Source organism: Crocodylus porosus, unplaced genomic scaffold, assembly GCF_001723895.1.
Source record: "Crocodylus porosus isolate Cpor-Errol unplaced genomic scaffold, CroPor_comp1, whole genome shotgun sequence".
NCBI lineage: Eukaryota > Metazoa > Chordata > Crocodylia > Crocodylidae > Crocodylus > Crocodylus porosus.
The window spans coordinates 68,684,983-68,707,264 of NW_017728909.1; the positions used below are offsets into that span (position 1 = coordinate 68,684,983).

Below are 22,282 nucleotides of genomic sequence, written 5' to 3' on the forward strand. Positions count from 1 at the left end.
CCATGAACTTGAAAAACAAGCCATTTTTTAGGCAGACTGAGCCAAAAGAAAAAGGTAAGAGGAATTAAAAAAAAAATTATCAACGGATATTTTTATATTTCATAATGTCACAATTAATTTGATTTTTTCCCTAAACTTCCTAGGAACATCCTACATGGAGATGTGACATGCTCTGTTGCAGGGGGAGCTTGTTTCCTCTGGGAAACAGGATTGTCTGCTTCAGATTGGAAGCTGGCCTCAGGTTTAACTGTGGAATGGCTACTGCTTCTTAATACAGCATGACACAACTTAAACAGGTAGTTATATACATATGTAATTGGCTGTATATGTAAAAGAACTCATTTTAGTAACATCTTAAATACGTGTAGTTGTGATTTCCTCCAATAAATAACCATGTAAAGGTATGCGATTCAATGCTTTGACGTTGCAGGGCTCTTTTTAGAACTTTAAGGAAAGTCTGTTTCACACGGCCTGATTTTCTCTGGGCATTTTTATTCCCACAGGATTTGCTGGTGCATGCTAACATGTGCAAAAATAAGCTGTTTTGAATTTGATTGTGGGTTTATCCTTGTTGAAGCAAATATATCTGCATGTATAAATAAAGAGGACAAGTGAACACTTGGAACCAAATATCCTTGCTTTGGAGTTTATAAAATACAGACTAAGCCATTTTTAATGTAAGTGGGCATTCGGTTTTTGCTGCTGTTAAAAATATTATTAGCACAACTTTTATTGACATTGTTGCCTTGCATGTTGACACTAAAATATGTTCTTCAGAAATGTATACTGGTATTTTAATATGCATCTGCTTAATTGTACTAACATCACTTTGCTTTATCCCGATCCTTCCTACGATCCTTTATAGACTTGTATTCATGACTTTGTGGTAAAAACTACCCCTATTAAGTTGAATAGTGTCATCACAAAATATAGTAGATACTGCATATTTTCAACAGTTGTTTAAACCAGAGGTATCATCTGCAAGGCTGGATGAGTAGCGTGGGACCAGTCCTCGGGTTAAACTGGACCCACAGACCAACCCTGCATTCCAGATCCTGAGTACATGCTATGTGTGCTTGTGTTTGAGTGGTGCTAGAAAGCCACTGCATTCAGTCGTGAGGCCCTGGAGCCCATGCCACATGCTGCATGGGTGCTTCAGGGCTGTGCTGCATGCAGCAGCTGCTCTGTGATGTGAGGAAGAGTGAATGCTGTGTGCAGCCTGTGGGGCCATCCGGTGCACCCCGCATACTGCCTGTGAGTCACTCTGAAAACCTGGGGCAGCACCAGGGGCCAGATGATACAGCTCTGCAGGTTGGATCTGTCCTGAGGACCATATCTTGGATACCCCTGGTTTAAATGCATCTTGGATATTTCTACTTTAATCTTTTTTTTTTTTTAATAAATGTCAAAGTATCTCCACTGTGATCTAAATGCTGAGAATATACATTGCTTTAAATGCACTTTCAGTGTAATGCATTTAAGCCAGTAAGTATTTAGATATACCAATGCAATTTCTTCTTTTAGCTTTGAAACCCCTTAATATTCTCAATGACAAGCAAACCAACAAACAAAATGTCTTCCATTTCTTAGTCCACTGTAATAAGAACCAATTCTATACTCTTTGGGTAAAATCCTGGCTATATTAAAATCAGTGTAAAAGTCTCATTCACTTCAGTGGCATTGACAGCAGTTCTGCAAGCACTAAAAGTCTTTCCTGTGTAGGGCTGATTTAGAGCCGCTACAAACATATAGTTGTCTAAATGAAAACTGGAGAATGTGGATCATAGGATATAAGTAATGAGTTATGGGATGAAATTGCACAAAAACGTAAACTGAATCTCTTAAAGATGATTATATATTACATTTTACTATATATTACAATACACGATCCCACATTGCTGTCAGGAACAGAGAGTGGATGAACTCAGTTGTTTAAATTCTATTATTAAAACAATAAAATTACTCAGAAGTAGGGTGATGTTATGTGCATCATAACAAGGGAGCTAAATGAAGATTTCAGAAAGGATGTAGCATTTCATTTAAAAACTCACCCATTCAGTACTCAGTTTTCTCAGCTACTTTGAGAGAGGAGAAAAGGAGCTCAGGTGATCTGATTATGATCTCACAATGTGCTGAAGGCTTAGCCTGGATTAGAATCAGGATGTACCTGGCTTTTTGTCTTTTCTAAGTTCACTTGACTGTCTGGGTTCCTTAAACGTGCTTACGTGGTTTCTAAATACAGTACAAGCCCCTGACAACATGTCTTGTGACAACTAATTTAATTCTGCTCCTGCATCTGCTTTATTCACTAGATGGAGCATATCAGTAGCTTATTGTTAGGTTGCATCAAAATTCATATAGCAGATCTAACTGATTCTACTGAGAAAACTCTGAGAGACTGCAGTGATGAGCAAAGCATAATAAAAGAGCTAACCATGCCAGTATCACCTTTATATGTTAATAATCCACCTCTGTTTCTCAGGCTATAATTTCCCAAAACACTAAGGTCTAATTCACTCCCAAAAAGGAAGCATGTCAGAGTAATAACAACTCAATTCTGGAACACATACCTTTCTTACTAATCTCTGTTTTGGGTGACATTGGTGTGTCTGAATGCTGGCAGCAATCCACCTTTGTTTCACTTTTGTTCTCCGTGTCATCAGAGCTGGATTTAGCTAACTGCTGTATCTGACATGCTACAAGCTCCTGTCTTAAACTATCAGATAATTGGCTTTTTATCTCTTGTTCATCACAAAGGTTTTCTTTTGTTTTGTCGACAAATGCATCCTCAGTGAAAACCTGGTTATCTTTGAGGTATGCTGGAGATGTGGACATTGTAGCAGCTTGTGTGCAATCATCATAGAAATTAGTTTCATCAGGAGCAGTCCTGGGTGAATCTTGGACCTCTGAAAAACTATGTACTTCATTAGGTATAGCTGAAGCCTGAACATCCAGCAGTAGTGGTGACACAAGTGAATTTTCTTGTATGCTGCAGGGCAGCTTAGGCTCCATTTTTGTTTCGAAGCCAAAGGATTCAGGTATCACCTTATTGTCACTTTGAATGATGAGCCTTTGTTCTAGCTCTCCAGTTATTACAGTTACCACTGATGCTCTCCTTTTCCTTGTTGTCACTTCTGGAGTAGTCAGCTGAACATTTGGACCCAGCTGTAGTGCTGATAGTTTGTTTTGCACACAGTCTGTGGCTATTTTATTAGCAATGCTTTTGTCACTGATATGGTCACTTGGAGGGCTTCTAGAAGGCAAAGGGTTTTGAATCATCGGGGCTTTGCTCTCTAATTCTCCATGCTCTTGTTCATCAATATGATGATTGCTTTCTAGTGTCTCTTCATCTAAACCACTTTCAGTAAACTCAGTGTGTTCTTCACACACAGCTAAATTTCTCAGAGGCTCCAGGTACTGATGTACCTGTTTCTCACCTAGACTTCCAATGGAATGAATAGTCTCGACGAATGTGTCTTGGATTTCTTCGCAATCCTCCATGTAGTCTTCAAAATGATTCAGTAAACAAATATCATCTATGCTTCCCTCAGGCTCAGATGGGTAAATGGTCATATCATGATCATATGAGGTGAAGGAATATTGATAGGAAGACTTAAGACCACCCAGGCTGTTGAATGACGCTGCAAAACTAGAACACTTAGAAAGTTCAGGATAGCTGGTTTGAGGGAGGGTGTTCTTGCTGTAAACATCAATTGCTTTGGCTTGCTTGGGCAGTACTTTCTGGGACAAAGATGGCAGTGAATAAAAGCCTGAGTCCCTCCTGTGATGACCTGGTGAGAACCCATCAATGGCGATACCCGGGAAGGACTTTCTTCTGGTTGCTTTGGGCTCCAGGTATGATGATAAGAAAGTATTTTGCCCGACAATGCAACTGTTGTATATTACTTGCCCTGTCTCACTGTTCTTATTGAAAAGTTCCTTACCAAAATCTGTTTCACTTGAAGCATCGTTATCTTGAGGACAATCCCTGTTATACCTTAATTCTGACAAAATGATCTTGTCTTTTGGAAAGATCTCATTGGCGTGGTCTTTGATCCCTGTTGCTGTCTGTTTACAGACATGATTTCCGTCCTCCCAAACTGTTAAGGCTGAAGAGAAAGCATCAGGTTCCTTTCTGTCAGTGACTGGGAACAGAGATACAACCTCTGTAATGGTATCTAAGTGCATGTCTTCACAGTCAGCAAACTCTTTGGGTGGAGGAAGTAGCATGTACCAATCAGGGCATGGATAGTTTTTAAAAGCATCTTCCTTTTCATGAAAGCTAAAATACGACTCACAATCTGTATTACAAGGTACTTCTGTTACCGAATGGTCTGTGTCACTGCAATATGTATTTCCAGATGTCCTGTTGCAGGGTTGGCTACATGCCTGTATGTGCTCACCTGGTTCAATGTTAATCATTAGATTCTGCTTTCTATTGGTGTATTTCACTTTAATGTCCTTTCCTTCAATATTCACTTTCAGTAAGGGTTTTTTGTTGCTGGCAATTTGCATTTTCTGTTTCGACGATTCTGTATGTTTACAGTTGTTATTTACTGAATGGTCAGCTGATGGACTCTGGTGCCTGTGGCTTTTAGAATGGTGGCTTTTCTGATATCGTCTGTCATGATAGCACTTGCTGGTCTTTGGATATTTCTTTTTTACAATTACTAGGTTTGTTCCAGTATGAAATAAAGAGAGTTTCTTAATTTCTACTTTCACATTAAAAGAACCACATGTCACTTCGGCAGAAATTATTCCATTAGCCGAATTAAAGGACTCTACAGAGGCTGCCTTGCCCCGCAGGATAACTTTTCCTGTTGACAAGGCATCTAATTCACCAAAGGTAACCACTGTTAAGACCTCATCCTGCTGATGAGTGAAGGCTGGTAAAGGGCAGTTCTTTTCCTTCACTTGTTCTTTTTCACTGTCAGATGTATCATCATGTTCCTTATCTTCATGTACATCTGTGTTTCTGCTCGGACAAAAGTGACTTTTCCTTCTTTCTTTAAACCTCACCATGTCTGGCAGCTCCCAGAAGTTAGCTTCAACAAGGTACCCATCTGCTTTACTTTCAAGGCATTTTGGATTTTTCTTGGATTTCCAACCAGGTGGCAAGTGTTCATCTAAATCAGGGAAAAGAAAGAAAGGCTGTTGTAATGGTCTAGGCAAGCAGCATCCTAAAATGTATCATCATAAAATGTAACAAACACTATGATGTTTCTTGCAGTCATTGTCACCAATGCGCTTTACTTTATATAATATTACACTATATAATTCATAATAGTTTTCACTACATCTGCTATCCATTAGTTCCTTTTAATCGAAATGTAAAGTATTTGGTTTGTAATAGAAAGTTAAATAAACAGCACGTCTTTTACTAAGAATCAACCTACCTGTATAAAATGGACCTTAATGCTACAGTTTTTCTCTCAAAAATACTCACAAATAGCATTTTACACAGTGTACCTGTACTTTGTGTAAACTGTGTATTTAGAAAGAACTACGCCATCTTTATCTACCCATTAGGTGTTTACTCCTTTGTGCAGCACACACTGGAGCAATCAATATCCTATTGCATAGTTGCAATGTTAGGTAAATTACATGGGACTTGTACTTATAATCCCTTTACAGATGAGCAGAGGAATTAATTACTTTAACTAAGACCACAAAGCAAGTCAGTGGCTAAAGACCCAGGAGGCATGACCCACTCCTGTCTCTTGTTCTAACCATGAGGCAGTACTATTTTCCAGTGGGATTTGCCTTGTACAAGATTTCCTGTGTAAATGACATGAAAATCTATTTTGCTTGAGCTCTTTTAGAATAGGGCATATACATCAGAGGATAGCAGCTCACAGTAATGTCTACTTAACCAGGATTAGTTCAAGCTATTATACTTTAGCATTGTTCAGAAATATTTTTATTCTCTCTTTGGCATCTACTGTGATTTCCACATATATGAAATCTGAAATAAATCTGAGAGAGTTAAACAACCACAAATCTGAAAACACATGCCCAGAAATAGGTCTGATGGCAACCCAACAACAGAAGATATTGCCTCTATTTCTAATGATTTAATATGGACATCTTAGTATAACTTGATTAACTCAAGAAAGGAATAGCCTAAGGATACTAAGATTGATCTGTGTCTTTAGTTTTGTATGCGTTATATCATTATGAGCATCAGTGTTTCCAGAAAATCTCTAGAAAACTATCACCTGGCTTGCTTATCCTATAAATTCAAGCTAATTGTTTTGTTGAACTTACATTCTCTGCCACCTGAGCCTTTTCTGGTTTTGCAGCTCTTTCTTCTTTTCCTGCTCACTTCTGAGTTCTGAGGACATCCAGACTCTACTCTTCTGTGTAGGGGAGAAGCATTTAAAGATAAAAAAAAATCCCTGTACAATAGACACGTTGCTTTCTGTCCATTTTGGCTTCTTTCCTGTGACTAGAGCAAGGACCTTGGCCAAGCCATAACTATATTTGCTTGTTTTTTACTTGTTTTTTCCGTCATTTTAGCCAAATCCTAAATTCTACCTAAGCACTGATTTGAAATCAATGGCAGTTAGGTAGCCAAATACCTTTGAGGATTGGGACTTTATTGCTTGATTCAATAAGTCAATGGAAGTGTTGGATCCTTGTCTTAATTACTAGCCTTTTCCTGCCTCTCATTTCTACTGATACCGGGTTTTAAATGCCAGTGTTTTGTGTATGTTAACTACTCAGTTTAACTCAGTCTAACATGTGAAGTGTTTTTGATCAGCTATTTTAGAAGCTTTTTATTTATATATTAATTTTTGCTTTTGACAGTGGTAAGAAGTAATCCCTGGGTAGGAGAATGAAGAGATGAAAAAGAAACAAAGCAAAAGTTTAGTTGTGATTTTACAAAACTCAAACCAATGGGCAACTGCAATTAATTGAAAACACACCTTGAAAAACAAATGAAAAAACAAACTCTGTGCTTCTCACCCAGTTGTATCCTGAATTATTTGCTTTCTGTCCTTTGCAGTTGAGTGAAATCTTAAAGTTATTTTGGTCTGGGTGGAGCATAGCACTGATCCTAAGCAGCTGGGCTGTTTGGTGGGCAAAAAGATGGGGCTGATGTATAATGCTCATGGCCTAGGCTGTACAGCCACCCTGCAGAGGCTCTTGTAGCTTGATAGCAGCAGCAACTTTTGCTGGGTTTCATTAAGCAGGACCCTTGTCAGACAAGGGGGAAAACATAAGATCCTTACAGGGAAGATCATTTGGCCCCAGGTTGTCCAGATCCATATTTGACAGGCTGACAGCTTACATGTTTTCATCCTGCATGCTTCCTCTGTGGAGGAGCACTGCATAGGTTCCTAGTTTTCTACCAGATCTTTATCTGTTCCACATCCATTCAGTAATATCACACCTCCTGGCCTCATCATTATAGTAAAAGGGTAGAGTCTAGAAATAGTTTTTCACAGCTTTGGTTATAGAAAGTAGTATTCTGATACTATTTAATAGGCCTGTGTGAATAGGGAAGTATTTGATTTGGATTCAGCCAATTCAGAGGACAGTGATTTGATTTGGTCTCCATTTGATTTGGCTGAATCAGAATCAGAGATTCGGCACTGATTCGGCGCTGTTTTGGCATTTTGGATTGGCTGGGGAGAGGCAGGCACAGCCATGCGGGTGCAGGTTCAGTGAGTGCTGAGTCAGCTGTTTCCTGCTTTACAGCTTTTTTTCATTGTATCCCTTTTTTACTCCCTCATTATATTTTCCTTCCGTTGTTCTGGTCTCTACTTGATTTTGTTGGATCCACCTCTTAGATTTGTTGACTCTGATGAAAATTAGGGATCTCATCACCTGCACAATCCTCAGTCACATGAGCAGACCACTGACTTCAGTAAGGATCACTTAAATGAACCAGGACTGCAAAATAAGACCTTTAATTAGGATTTATTTGTGTACACTGCTGTGTACTGTCTGGGAGAAGCTTGAGTGATCACAACACCAATTAGTAAAACAGGAGGTTGAAGGCACTAGGCTGTTTACCGGATTGAGCCCAAGAAGTACAGACTTATTACACTACATGGTAATGCAAGCAGCAGTGTTGTAGCTGTGGCTGGTTTAAATTAAATATCTTGTACTTTTAACACCTTCATCAACAGTCTTGACTGAAAGATTACCGCCTACTATAAAACTAAATAGCTGTTCCAAGCATATACCTGTCTCCTTTGTGAACAGCATTCAAGTTCTTGTATAGTGGAGGGACAATGCGTTGAATGTATTTCTTTAAAAACATGCAGGGAGGCAACATTACAGTGATTGCCCAGTTGGGACCACCAGATTAAAATGTGGAGAAATAAGGATTGTGTAATGAAATGTAACATCATTTAACAAATAACATTTAACAGAATATTTGCTGCTTTCTCCTAAGGTTACAAGCTATTGTTTATTTTGGCAGAAAAGTTGTTATTTTAAAATTTTTTTTGGTAATAATTCTCTTAGGTTTTAGATATGGACATGCTATAAACATGCTAATACATAGTTATGGCCCACTGCTTAGATTCCTGTTAAATCTGATAGCTAAAATTGCCACATCTTGGAAACATCTAGTCTTTTGACTCTTTGAATTTAAATGGTTTCTTACTGTCAAATGCAATATCCTACTCCTTACTTTTACAGACCTACATAATCTTATCTGTTCTTATTCCCTTCTATTCCTTTCTTTCCTTACTACTCTCTTCTCCTTCTCTAAATTGACTTTGATTCTTTTATCATGTTGCCAGCTGTGTTTGTCACAGTCTCTTACTGCTTGATTCCCAAGAATTCTTTGTCTTCTACAGAATCAACCTTAAAATCTAACATCGCTTTAGAATCTTTCCTCTGTTACTCGCCTTGCCAAATATTAGTTGTGTTGTGTTTCATCTTGCCTATATTTGATTGTAATCTTTGTGGCAGGGATCAGACCTTAACGTATCTTGTTCACTGTCACATGCATTTATTATACCTTGGTAATAGTGATAATCTCACAGTTAGCTCTAAGTCAGAGTCCAGTCATTCTCTACAGTTCCATACACTCAGGAGACTCTCATCTTGGAGACCTTTCATCCTTTCTCCCGTGTCATCTTCCATATTCTATCCCGTATTCTAGAGGCACTCCAAAACCTCTTCAAGTCATTACTATTGCCTCACTCAGATAATTTATAATCTTTAAATACCTACGTTTGAACTATTGTCTAGAAAAAATGCACACATGGCAAAGAGAAGAAGCCATGTGTACCACTAAGATGTGTGTACCTATACTATGTTTTCAAATCCTTGCCTTTGTTACTGGCACACTACTTGTATATTCTTACAGATCTAAATTTGTCATTCATCTTTGAAGTTCTCAGGAAATGAACCTCTCTTTTTTCCTTGCTTTGCCTTTTTTGTTTCAGTACTTGGACCAGTCCTGCACCCAGGAAGCAATGGAGACACTTCTAAACCTTGATTTGTAGCAGGATGAGACCTTTTTCATGTAAATAAGTTTTCATGTGGGGATTTGCAGTAGTTCTTGCATATTAGTCATTTTAAATTAAATTTTGCTTGACAGATAGGGCTTGCTTATGTAGCATAAATAAAGAGGGTAGGCAGGTGAGATGACCCTCCTTTGAATGCATATGTGAGAGGCCAGAAGGGTGTAATATACTAGCAATGAGAGAATAACACTTTACCATCTTCAGTAAGGGCTTTCTGTAACAGGGACACTGTTTAACCCAGGGCCAGGCAAAATATGGCCCATTGGCTGGATCCAGCCTGCCAGGCCATTCTATCTGGCCTGCGGGGCCACTAAAAAATTTAGAAAATTAATTTTTATCTGCTCCTGGCTGCCTGTCAAAGATAACAGGAGCCAGGGGCAGTAGGACCCATAGGAAGTTGGCAGGACCCAGCAACCAGGCCCACCTGGCTCCACCCTACTCGCAGCCCCCTCCCCCTTCCCCCCCAGAAGCCCCATGTCCAGCAAACCCCTCTGGTCTGGAACCCTGGGGCTGTTCCCTCCTTCCTGCAGTGGAGGGAAATTTAAGTGAGAGTTCGGGGGTGGGGGGTGGGCAGGGGAGGGCCAAGAGGATCTTCCCAGTCTTTGAGGCCAGGCCAGGCCAGCTCCTGCTGAGCCCTGTGGTCTGGCCATATAGCCAGGAACTACATGGTGCAGGAGTGGCTGGTGGGCGGCCAGGGAAGTGGTGAAAGCAGCTGCAGCGGGGAAAATGGTAGCAAGTGGGTGCATGGGAGTGCAGTGACAGCTGGGCGAGAGTGCAGGGCCCACACCAGTGTCCTGGGGCCAGTGCCGGTGGGGCCCAGAGGAGGGTGGCAGGAGCATAGGGTCCAGGTCTGCATGGGCTCTGGACCCAGGTTGGGCTGTGCCAGCAGGTAGAGCGGGGAGCAAGCCCAGCTCCAGAGCCCCTGCCAGCCCAGGTCCCATGCTCCTGCTGTCCCTCTCTGGGCCCTGTTGATGCTGGCCCTGGGACACTGGCATGGGCCCCATGCTCCTGCTTGCTGCCACTCTCCCCACCTAAACCTGCTTTCACTACTTCCCTGCCTGCCTGGCTGCTCCTGCACCACATGGCTCCTGGCTGCATGGCTGGACTGCACAAACATATGTAAGTCAGGACAAAAATATTTTTTGAAATCAAATTAATGAATGTTGTAGTAGAGGTTCGATTTTTAGAAATATAATTTGGTAATTTTCTGGTTCCAAGATGGCAAAACCCCTTGCTGAAAGGAGTACTTCTGGGGGCAAGGGGAGGGCCTCCTGGTGGCAAAGGTCAAGAGTTAGAGGTCGGGACTTCCAGTCACAAGATAGTGACCAGAGGGCGGGGCACCTGTCAAGGCGTGGGGCTACACATGCAGGCCTCAACAGCTTGCCAAAACTCAGTAAGTGGTTGTCAGTCCAAAATAATTGCCCACCCCTAGATTAACCTATTTTATGGATGGCATGCCAGGAACACCCAGCTGTAACTTTGTGTGTCCCACATCGATCACTGACTTAGGAGGCTGTCCTGCCAAATGGGTCACAGACCAGAATGCATCATGGCTTCTTGAGTACAACTACTAATCCTATTGGTAAAGGATCTCCTGGCTTCTTTTAAATCTGGATTATTTGATTCAGTTGGTCATTTGGAAAAATATTGTTGATATAAACTCCAAAATGTATTACTTTTGTAGTCTGGCATGTGGCAACTGTTTATATGTAATTTTCTCTTATCAAAAAGTACAAAATGTGAATCCTAAATCCTGATTACTGAGCTGGGTAGGGAGGGAAGCCCAGCATGGGAGGGGTTGGATTCTTGCCTTTCAGTCCTCCAGCCCCTGCTGGCCTGAATGTATTATTGCTCCAAGCAGTTAGAGACACTGCTAACACTGATCAACAGTTAGCTGTGGTGAGACTCAGCATTGCCATGCCTACATCCCCTTATGGATCTCAACATAAATTGCAGTATAGCAGAGCTTTTGGGGTATATTCAGATTGATTCCATGAATGCCTAAACTTTAGAGTGCTCCAGATTGGCTCTGGTCCAAGAGCACAAAAATCAGTAGACAGCAGGTGGTGCCTCTGTTGTGGAATATGGCTGTAGTGATAGAAGCTATAACTTAAGAGGTATGCTCCCTGATGGGACACTGAAGGAGTTTGGAAGCAGAAAATGGTCCCTCAATTACAGAGCAGCTAGTTAGTTGGAGAGAGACCTAGGGTCTGCAAAGGTTGTCTAGCACCACAATAAAGTTCATTGATTAGTTCTTGTTCATGTGGAGAACATGTTCACTATTCAACCCAGTGATCACTATATGGTGTCAGAAGTGGTGAATGAGAAAGAACTTGATTTTTGCATTTCCAAACTGAAAAATAAGTTGGAAACTGGGGGGGAAGTGGATCAATACAGTCCTGTGGAAGGGTAAGTGCCACTGCAAATGATCTCTGTGCATGGTTAGTTTAAGTAAATGGACGAACCTGATCACTATAAATGGCTTCCCTTCTGTATGGAGACTTGGACTTCCAGGCATGCTCAGAAGTGATACATTTTGGTCACATAAGCAGATTGGTGCTGGAGAGGTGTTGGTGGGGCCCAATCTATTAGCTATACTCTGAAACTAAGTACAGACACTCATAAAGCCCACAGCAGAATCAATTCGATCTTGGCAGTTCTTCTCAGCTGCACAGATTGAACCGGTAAGGAAGTGAACTGACATTCAGTTTTCAGTTTGGAAAAGCAGACAGAAGTCTGGACTGACTCAGACCAGAAGGCAGAGGGTGCTGAAGCATTCCTCCCAATCTGCAGGCCAAGCTGAGGCTAGCTGACCACATGTCCCAACCCCTTGCTTTCTCCCCTTGCAGAGAGGGGAAGTAGCCCCAGTCCAGGTGCCAAGCTGGGGTATGCCTCCCTCCCCTGCTGGCCTGGATTGGGCCCACTGCCCCCAGCACCCCAGATCCCTACTCATTCCCCACCACCTCTCCCTCCACCCCATGATTACTTGTGGCTACAGGGAGGGAGGTATGGTCCAGTGCCCTCTGCCTTCTGGCCTGGGTTGATGCAGACTTCTGTCCCTTTTCCAAACTGAAAACTGAATGTCAGTTCAGCTCCTTATTGATTCAATCTACAGAGCTTACAGCAGGGGTGGGCAAAATACAGCCTGGGGGCCAGATCCGGCTGGCCAGGCCATTCTATCTGGCCTGCAGATATTAGAAAATTAATATTTATCTGCCCTGGGCTGCCTGTCATGCGGCCCTCGATGGCTTGCCAAAACTCAGTAAGTGGCTCTCTGCCCAAAGTAACTGCCCGCCTCTGGCTTAAAGAAACCTGCTAAGATTGAACCTGCCTGTTCAGCTGGTCTGAGCAAGCAGTTTAACCTGTCCCTGCCTGCTCCCTGGGACATGCAGTGCTCGGCAGCCACAGGTAATCAAGGCACAGGAAGGGAGTGGGGATCAGGGGTGAGGAGTGGGTGGGGCAGTGGGCCTGATCTGGGTCAGCAGAAGAGGAGGCAGACCCTGGCTCAGCACTGGGATGGGAGCTCCTTCCTCCTCCCCCTGTAGGTCAGAGACTGGCAAGGGGGTGGTGCTCAGCAGCCAGCCCAGTGCTCCTGCAGCTGGCCAGATTCACATAGATCCAGGCCAGGGCATCCCCCCCAGGTGTGGGCTCCCCTGATGTGGGCATACCCTGAATGGGGGACATGAGTGCTTTCTCCCTGCAGCACAATAACTTAGGCTGGCCCAGCTGCAGGAGCAGGCAATCCTTGCCGACCACTGAGGTCAGGGCTGGTGGGGGGAAGGGATCTGTTCCCCATCCCCCCCCCCCCCATCCTCACTGGGCTAACACTACAGGCAAGAACACAGGTTAGGGAGCAGAGGCTTTGCTGCCTCAACTCTGTGACAGCCTGAGGGTGGGGCTGGCCCTGCTCAGCTGGAGCAGACAGTGCAGCCAAGACTAGCCTGCCTGCTCTGGGAAGGGAGGTTGTGGGGGAGGTGCAAAGCATCCTGGGATGCTGAGGGACTGTTAGTTAACTTGAATCAAGAGGGGATCCGGGACAGAAGTGTGATAGACCAGTTTATGCTTAATCAGTTAATTCTGATACTACATTCATCACATTTATCTTAAACCAGTTTTGGCCATTTTGAAACTGGTTTAAGTGTACTGAACTTCTGTTCTGTTACAGGTTTAAACTGGTTTCCAATGACTTATACTGATTTATTTGTAACTTCTGTTCCTCTCCTGAATGACTAACTCACATGAACTGCATCAAGTTCAGCTAAAAAGATGGTGGTGGTAGTATCCAACTTTTCTGTAAAAACATAGTAGTTAGAGCATTCAACCAGTACATTTGAGACTCAAGTTCTAGGCTCTCCTCAACTAGAGGGAATTCAAACTCTCATTTCCCATTTCACAGGGAGTCCTAGCCACTAGAGTATGGACATCTTTACACCTTCTCTAGAACAAAGTAGTCATCTGAGAATATAAATTGCTGGGGCCAGAAGCAGCAGTAAGAGGGAAGCCCTGCTGTAGGGCTAAGGTGAGCTGGGTTCTGTTACTTGTTCCTGATGTTATTTGTGGATTTTATGTTAGGCAGTAATTGGTTAAGAAACAGAAGTAAGATTGGGATTGGAACATCATACAGGAGTGCCCTTATCACTGGCCTACAGTAATATTCCTCTTGCTTGCTCTTCTTGTGTCCCTATTACTTGGCTGCTCAGTGGCTCAACTTCAACACAAGACTGACGGATGCCCCCACCCAAACTATTCACTACTACTGTACTGCTTAGGACACCGGGGAGGTAGAAGGTGCAGGGTTTGAATCCTGAGATGGGTGGGGTTGCACTTTGCTTGCCTCTTTCCATTATTTGTACAGTGAGCTTATATGCCTATATAGGGCATGGTTCCTAAATTTTAGGCATTCTGATGAGTAAATATGGACATTTATGTGACTACACTGGATATGATCCAATGTGCCTATAGAATATAAAAAAATTCTATAGGTGCAAAAAAATTTTTTTAAACATTCAGAAGAAAAACACCAACCTGGTAACTTGCAGTATAGGACCTCCTAGATATTTTAAAACTCCCATTTTGTAAGCTGGGGGTGGTCCTGATACATTATACAGCCCCTTGTGTGCCTGAAGCAGCAGTGGTAAGTGAAATAGAATTCAAAGACTTATTTAGGGTGATAAACAATGATACAATAGAATCTGTTCAATATTTAAGATATCTGTATAGATTGGCTTTTAGTTTAAGATAAGTACATTGAGAAGATACTTGTTACTTGATTTCATATTTTTGCAGGGTAGAAGGTTGGTGGTAGAATGCTTCTTTTTCCTACTGTATGAAAAAATTTCTCTGAAGTTGTTAAATATGTCAGAAGTGATGGCAAGAAAATACCTATTCAGTTTCAGTTCCCTAACTATAACCAACTGCCAAGTTGATAAGCTAACTTGCCAACTCAGCAGTATGTAACAGTCACCCATGGCTAAAACACCTTACCTCTATATTCTATCAGTATCATTTCTCACCGCTACCATCACCCTAATTGCTCCTTGAATTCTATCTTACTGCAGAAGAGGGCAATATAAGCACTAGAAAGCTTTAGTTTGTATTCTTACTGGAAAATTGAAGATTTATGTTTTTAATTAAGTCTCTTTCTATAAAACATGGCAAATTTAACACCAGGGACCACAATTTACTCTTAAATTATCTGTCATTTAGCAAAACATCATTTATATATAATTCATAATATTAAATTATACACTCAAGTAAAGTTTGCTAATTCCCACGATTGCACTCAGTTGTGTAAAATTAAAGCACAATTTCTATACTTTATAGAAACAGAAAAATGGGAATAAATGACTATAATTATATGGCATTAATATCTGTGTCCAACATTTTAACAAATTCTTTAAAATTAAAAATATTTAAGTAAGTACTTACTGTCATTATGAGCCAAGATTAATTTTTCTTAAATACTCAGATTCTCCAGTTGCTAACACTCAGCATGAATAGTTAGGTTTTATGAGCTAACAATGGATGTTCCAGGTTTCTTGTTAAGGCTTAATGTGCTAACTTGTACAAACAATTTTTTTTCCTTTACACTTATCTATTTCTGTACTGTCAACCCGGGTCAGCAGTAATAGCACAACCGCAGACATGTATCCTTCCAAGTAATGAAGGAAAAAAGGCACCATAAGTTATTTACCCTGCAGTAGCTAAAGCAGAATAATAATCAACTTAACTCACCTGGGTAAATTCCTTATCAACTGTCAGTCTTTTCTGGAAAGTCTGAATCAATACATTTATTTACATTAAAAGTAAAGATAAGAGACTAGGTAATATTGTTCAGTGTCTTGGCCTGCTCCATTTCTTTTGATTTCTATTTTTGTCCCTTAAGCTCAGAATCTGATTAGTATATTTAATTCCATGTAGCATCAGAAGCGTTCTATCTTTAATCAGCCTAATGGTATGCACCTTTCTTTCCCTTATGTGTTTTAGACTGAAAGGTAAGAATTATATTTTATTCTACCCTATACACATATTTAAGATGTAATAAACTAGCAACATTTTCATATGAAGTACCTTAACAACAAATATTTGCTATGTTACCATATGCAAATTAAAACTAGCAACATTTTTCAAGTTTATACCTGTACAGCAAAACATCTGAGTTACAAGAAACATTTTTATATACATATGCCACTATGAAAGCTTCACAATAGTCATAATTTTATTAAGTACTTATCATATTTGTTCACTGTTTCCCAATTTATTTCCTTTTTCACTGGTTTTTATTTTATTATACATGTTTGTCAGTAACTATATATACAGGCTACATATATATTTTATGTTTAATACATACAAAGTATACTGTACAGAATAAGATTTAATAACTGTTAATGCTGAAATGAACAAGAAAAGAAAAAAACATTAATATCTTCAGAAACTTCTCTTATTCTTTTTTCTACACACTCTCCATTGTGTTTTTGTTTGCTCTGGTATCACAATGGACATGGGAAAGGAAGAGATATGCTGAAAGAGACAGAGCTGCACTTTCATTCAATAGAAACAATGCTCCCCCCCACAACTCCACAGTAATTTTAATTATTCAACAAGTGGCATTAGAGGCATTTCCCTCGGTACTGACCGGGGGTTAAGGCATATACTGTTGGTGCAGAAACAGTCTTTTGGATTAAACATATAGAGTAAAAACCTATGGAGGTGTTACTTTCGTCAAATTCCAGCTTGACTAATTATATTCTTCCTGCCTTCTCTTTCTGTATGTTGGTTAAGTAATGTTCTAACATGCTATACAGCATTAAATGACTGCAGTATTTTACTCAAGTGATGTTGGATTTTCAGTTAGCTTATTCATGTACATAATCTGTAAATAATAATCGTCCTTAAGAAAATACTGTACATTCAAAATATGATTCAATTTTGATGTCTACAGACAAGCTGAATGAAAATAAAATAAAAAAAGTTTAATTTTAACTTGTGAATTAAAAGATAAAATAGCCTTTATTTTCCCAAGTAACATAGCTTTATTTCATAATAGAAGAATGGAAGCATACTCTGCAAGTGCAGACTACTGGATAAACCCACTGAGCCCAACAGCAGTGACTTTATATTATAGCCATCATTGTGGGGTGCTGTGAGTAAACTAATTAGGATGGTTGTGTGGCAATTTCCCCACACTCATTTAAATGACCTGCTTGTGGCATCACATGGACATGGCTACACCGCTTCTGCTTTAGAAGACAGTCTGCCCAGAGGAAGTATTGTGACACGTGGCATGAGCAGTGAGGCACTGCTGCTGGGCACTGTAAGTTTACCATGTACATGTGGCCCAAGACACTTCAGTCTCTCCTTGAATTGTTGAGATGATGATTTAAACTGAAGGACTACTAAAATGTTACTTTATTTTTCACTATTACTTTTTGCATTTCCTCTGTCAAAAAAATGGAAAATATTATAAACGACTAGATAATTGTTCTTCTTTTTTCACAGTGCATGGGTTCTGAAACATTTCATAGTATAGTTTGAGTCCTCACAGTGACGTCATCTTGCGGCTACCTCTTATGAACTTCACTGTCATGATCCTATTCTTTCCTCTATATACTAACTACAGTAATTTCCCACATGAAAAGTCAGTCTTAAGTAAAAGACTTTATACTGTATATGTATTTTTAGCTGCTTTAACATAAGTGAATTACTTTTACATTGCCTGTAGTTGTTTCCTTTTTCCCTCTCCCATGTTTCTCACTCTCCGTTTTCTCACCATCTTCCCCCTAACCAAGATGCTATATGCCACACAGTCCTCCTCTCCCATTCAATGTTATGCTACCTGGTGTTCTCTTTTTGCTCTCCTGAAGATACTGCTATTCAATTTCCTTCTGTCCTGTGCTTCTTTCTCACTGGGAGACAAGTCTCTTTATCAACATTCAGCTTCAGTCCTTCTTGTAGATCTGGTCCCTGAGCCCATTTTCTATGTTATCTCCCCCCATGTATCAGTAGCCCCTAGTGGAAGCATCTAGGCTCAAAAGATAGAGATAGAACAAAAAGAAGTGGCTAGCAACTTATGTCTTGTTAGCTCTTGCCAGTGCTTTTCCTTAACCTGATAAAAAAAATCAATTTCCTCCAAGTAAATGAAAATTATAAAGACAGGTTATACATTATTTTTATGATTGAATCTTATATGATTACATTATGATTACATTATTGTCTACTTCTTTGAATTTTTTCATAACACTTTTTTCACTCTGTACTTATAGGTCATTAAAGAAACAAAGCTGTTTCCATAATAACAATATAATTTTATAATCTTCCATTTTGGAAAGAAAATAGTTTGAATTCCTGTCACTAACTTCTTATAAGGCACAAAATCTGAAATATGGTACTGTAGCTTAAACATATATAAAATATATGCTTTTATATATTTTCTGCAACAATCTGAAACACTGTACTGTTATTAAAATTAAATATATATCAATACATTAACATTATTTTTCTAACCTCTATTATCTTCTCTTCTTTATAGTTGGAATTGTTATATTTAGGCTACTTTCAATTTTACTCCAGCACTTTCAATTACATGCAAACTGCATAACCAGTATTCCATAATGCTTCATATATTAAGCACCTTTTATTTTACATTTTTGTGATATCATTTAAATTTTTGCATCTTTTATGCTTAGTTTAATTAATCTAATTTTCCCTGCAGTTCTCTAAAACAATATGCACTGACCAGAACACAATCTACCGCACACTTGTTTGCTGCTCAACAGCACCTACCACAGTCACTGCCTTATACCAATATCTGATTATCAGGCTGACAGGACAGCTCCCCACTCTTCTTTATTGCAAATATAATAGTGTAGTATAGTATGTCTATGTGGGTATGTTAGTTCAGATTGGATTGCTGCAACGCTATTCATGTGATGTACAAAAATGCTACACATTCAGCATCTTGCTATAGCAGCAGCTAATACTTGCTGATTTCTCCTGCAATAAGTGCTACTGTTGCTAGATTTTAAAAAGTATTTTGTTGATCTGAGGGGAGTGGCAAGTGACTGCAGATAAAGGGAGAATGGAACAGGATGAAGATAGAAGAAAATGAAAAGGTGAATAAAATATGGGACAAGAAAGAGAAAACAAGACAAAAGAAGGAAGGAAGATAACAGAAAAGGAGATAACTACACAGAGAGTGTCCCAGACAACAGGCAGCTTTTAGATAAAGTTATGTGGAGTTGGGACCACTTCCATCAGGGCTAAATTAAACCTTACATCTCAAACAAATAAAAGATCCAAAGTAGGTAACTCAGGAGCTGGTAAGAAGAAAGAGTGATAAGAAAAGACAAAAATATATTTAAATCTTGACACTATTTTTTGTTTGGGTTAATTAATGGGCACTATCCTATTCCAACCCACTTCTGAAGGGGACAGTGGGTCAAGGCAAACCCAAAAGCCAGGATTAAGACTCAGTTACTGTGGTTACACTCTGTACTAGATGATCCATTATTTCTAACTTACTTTCAATATTAGTGGTCATTGGAAGAAGTAATTTAAATTAAATCAATTCCTTGGATTTAAAGGTTAGAGTTCATTCCAATCCAGTGCTTTATCAACTGGTGTGCGATGGCTCGACTTGGTGGCACAAAAAATGAACGTTGATTTCCTTTTATGAGAACTTCCACAACCTGCAATACATACAGATTTTGTCTCATAAATTAATCTTATAAACATACACAGTCTAACATTTTAAGAACACATGGGTACAATACTGCAAAGGTCTAACAGTCTATTTAATTTATCTATCATAGAATCATAGAAAACCAAGGCTGGAAGGGACCTTAGGAGGTCATCTAGTATAACCCCTTCCTCAAAGTAGGATTACCCTTAACTGTACCATCCCAGCCAAAGGCCACTACCAAATACTTCAGAGGAAGATGCAGATAACCACAGGCAAAGCTTTTATTAAACCCCTCTCATCAATCAGGTGAAATACACCTGAAGTCTACAAGTTTATTTTCCTTCTAAACTAACTGTAAAAAATCATACTTTATTTAAATGTTTAATCCCTTTCTGTAGTTTATAAGTGTGGCGGAGACCACCAGATGGTGCTGTTACACTGTTCTACAAGTTCTCTTTCTTAACATACAAGCAAGCTTTCAGTCTTTAACGAAAATGCTGCATTTTTGGTTTTCTAAAGTAGTTTTTCAGAAAGTGTGGCATTTGCTCTCTGTTAGAGTAAATTACTGAGGCACAGTTCCTCCCTGAAAAGCAGGCATTAGCATTTGAGTGGAAGTCTGAAAATATGGGATTATATGAAGGCTTTCGGTCAACCTGTATATTTGAAACCAGTGTAAATAATTTAAACAAATGGTTCTAAAAATATACTGAGATTTTATCTTGCTGATTTCTCCTGCAATATAAAACTGATATGAAAAAGTCCAATATTTGCTAGTGCTTAACAGTGAGTTGAGCAGATTTTGGTTTTACCCTGGACAACAAGTTGCACAGATTATGTGAGTGTAAAACGGTATTTCCTTTTATCAACTTTAAGTTTGCTATTTTCTCTAACAGCCCCCCCTTGCTGTGGTCTTATTTTATTATGTGAAACACTACAAAGCACTGTTGATTTACTATGTTATTCATTATTTTATGCTTCTATGATATCCTAATGTGTCTATTTGTTAAACTGAGGGCATCTATACATTACATTTAAGACATGATTAATCAGTTAATCATTTCTTTAGTCAAGAGTAGACAAATGGTTGGAGGGCCATTTACTCAGTTTTGAGGACCCGTCGAGGGCCATATCCATCTATCTCTCACTCTCTTTCTCTTCTCTCTCTTTCTTTGGTATCTTTTTTCATACACTTGTAACTTAAGAACCCAGTCCCACAATTCACTGTACATGGATGTGTCTCTCTCTCTCTCCTCTATGTCACTTTCTCTTCTGTCTCTCTCCCCCTCTTTTCAGAATCTGCTGGAGCTGTAGTTTGCTGCAGCAGGCAGGCGGCAGGGTCAGCTGTAGATACTACTGGTAGGTTCAGGAGCCTACACACAGAACCTACAAGCAGCATCCACAGCCGATGCCACTGCACTCCCAGAGTAGTGCAAACTTCCACCCAGAGCACTGACCCAGAACCTGCTGGCAACATCAGCTGTGGATCCAGGAAGGTGGCAGCATCAGCTGTGGGCACATCCAGCCGATTCTGTGTTGGGGCTCTGGAATCTTGCTGGCTGTGTTCACAGGTGACACTGCTGCCCACCTGCTGGGATGGCAGCCCCAGCTAGGTTCACAGCTGATGCCTGATGCTGCTGGAATGAAGCAGTGCTATCTGCCCACCTGACATCATGTAGTGGCCAGAGATGCTGCCTGCCTGTGGGCCAGATCCAGTTAGTTCACGGCCATCCACACATGGGCTGGATTGAATCTGTGGGTGGGCCAGATCCAGGCCACGGGCTATACATTGCCCAGCCTTGTCTTAAATTGTGACCCAGCCACACTTTCAATCAAGTAAGGATGTGATAAAACAAGCAATAAGCCACAGTTATTCCACAACAAATGCATAACTTTGTGGCTCGTTCTTATCATGCCATTAGTTAAATGTGTGGCCAGCTCTTTGGCTGGAAGTCCTATCAGCTGATGGGGCTTCCAGCTGCAGCATTGCACTGTGTACTGTCCCAGCTCAGAGTCCCACAGCTGATGAGGCTTGCGGCCTCAGCAGCATCCCATTCACTGCCTCAGCTGCAAGCCTCATCATCTGTGGGACTTGCAGCTGCAGCACCACATGGGATGCTGCTGCAGAGCTTGCCACCTACCTATCTGGGGGAGCCAGGGATCAGGATCAGCTAGGGCTCGCTCCCCTTGCACTGGCAATAAGGCACGATTGGATCTGATGCTGAATCGCACAATGTGGGCATGTTAGAAGGGAGGAACAGGCTGCAATTGGACCTGGACAGGTTACAGGGGTGAGCAGATCAGAACAGGATGGGATTCAACACTGACAAGTGCAAGGTGATGCACCTGGGGAGGAACAACCAGCAGCATACCTACAGACTGCGGAACTCCCTTCTCGTCAGTGCAGAAGCAGAAAAGGATCTTGTAGTCATCAGTGACGCCAGGATGAACATGGTGAACATGGGCCAGCAGTGTGGGGATGCAGTCAGGAAGGCCAACCATACCTTGTCGTGCATCCATAGATGCATCTCAAGCAGGTCCAAGGAGGTAATCCTTCCCCTCTGTGTGGCATTGGTCAGGCTGCAGCTGGAGTACTGCATCCAGTTCTGGGCGC

General features: G+C 40.6%; 1 protein-coding gene and 1 long non-coding RNA gene across 3 annotated transcripts in view; one reads left to right on the forward strand and one right to left on the reverse strand.

Moving 5' to 3' along the window:
• The first annotated feature begins 147 nt into the window (after positions 1 to 147).
• Positions 148 to 618, forward strand: LOC109308153. The gene is made up of 2 exons (XR_002100505.1): positions 148 to 296; positions 504 to 618. It is a non-coding gene; the product is annotated as an uncharacterized LOC109308153 (long non-coding RNA).
• A 15,577-nt stretch (positions 619 to 16,195) lies between these two features.
• NUDT12 (nudix hydrolase 12) overlaps positions 16,196 to 22,282 on the reverse strand; it is a 24,688-nt gene continuing 18,601 nt past the window's right edge. For both annotated transcript variants that reach the window (XM_019532452.1, XM_019532454.1), the window contains exon 7: positions 16,196 to 19,678. In XM_019532452.1, coding sequence (XP_019387997.1) covers positions 19,568 to 19,678 — 111 coding nt within the window. In that variant the 3' untranslated portion in view covers positions 16,196 to 19,567. The remainder of the gene's footprint in view (positions 19,679 to 22,282) is intronic.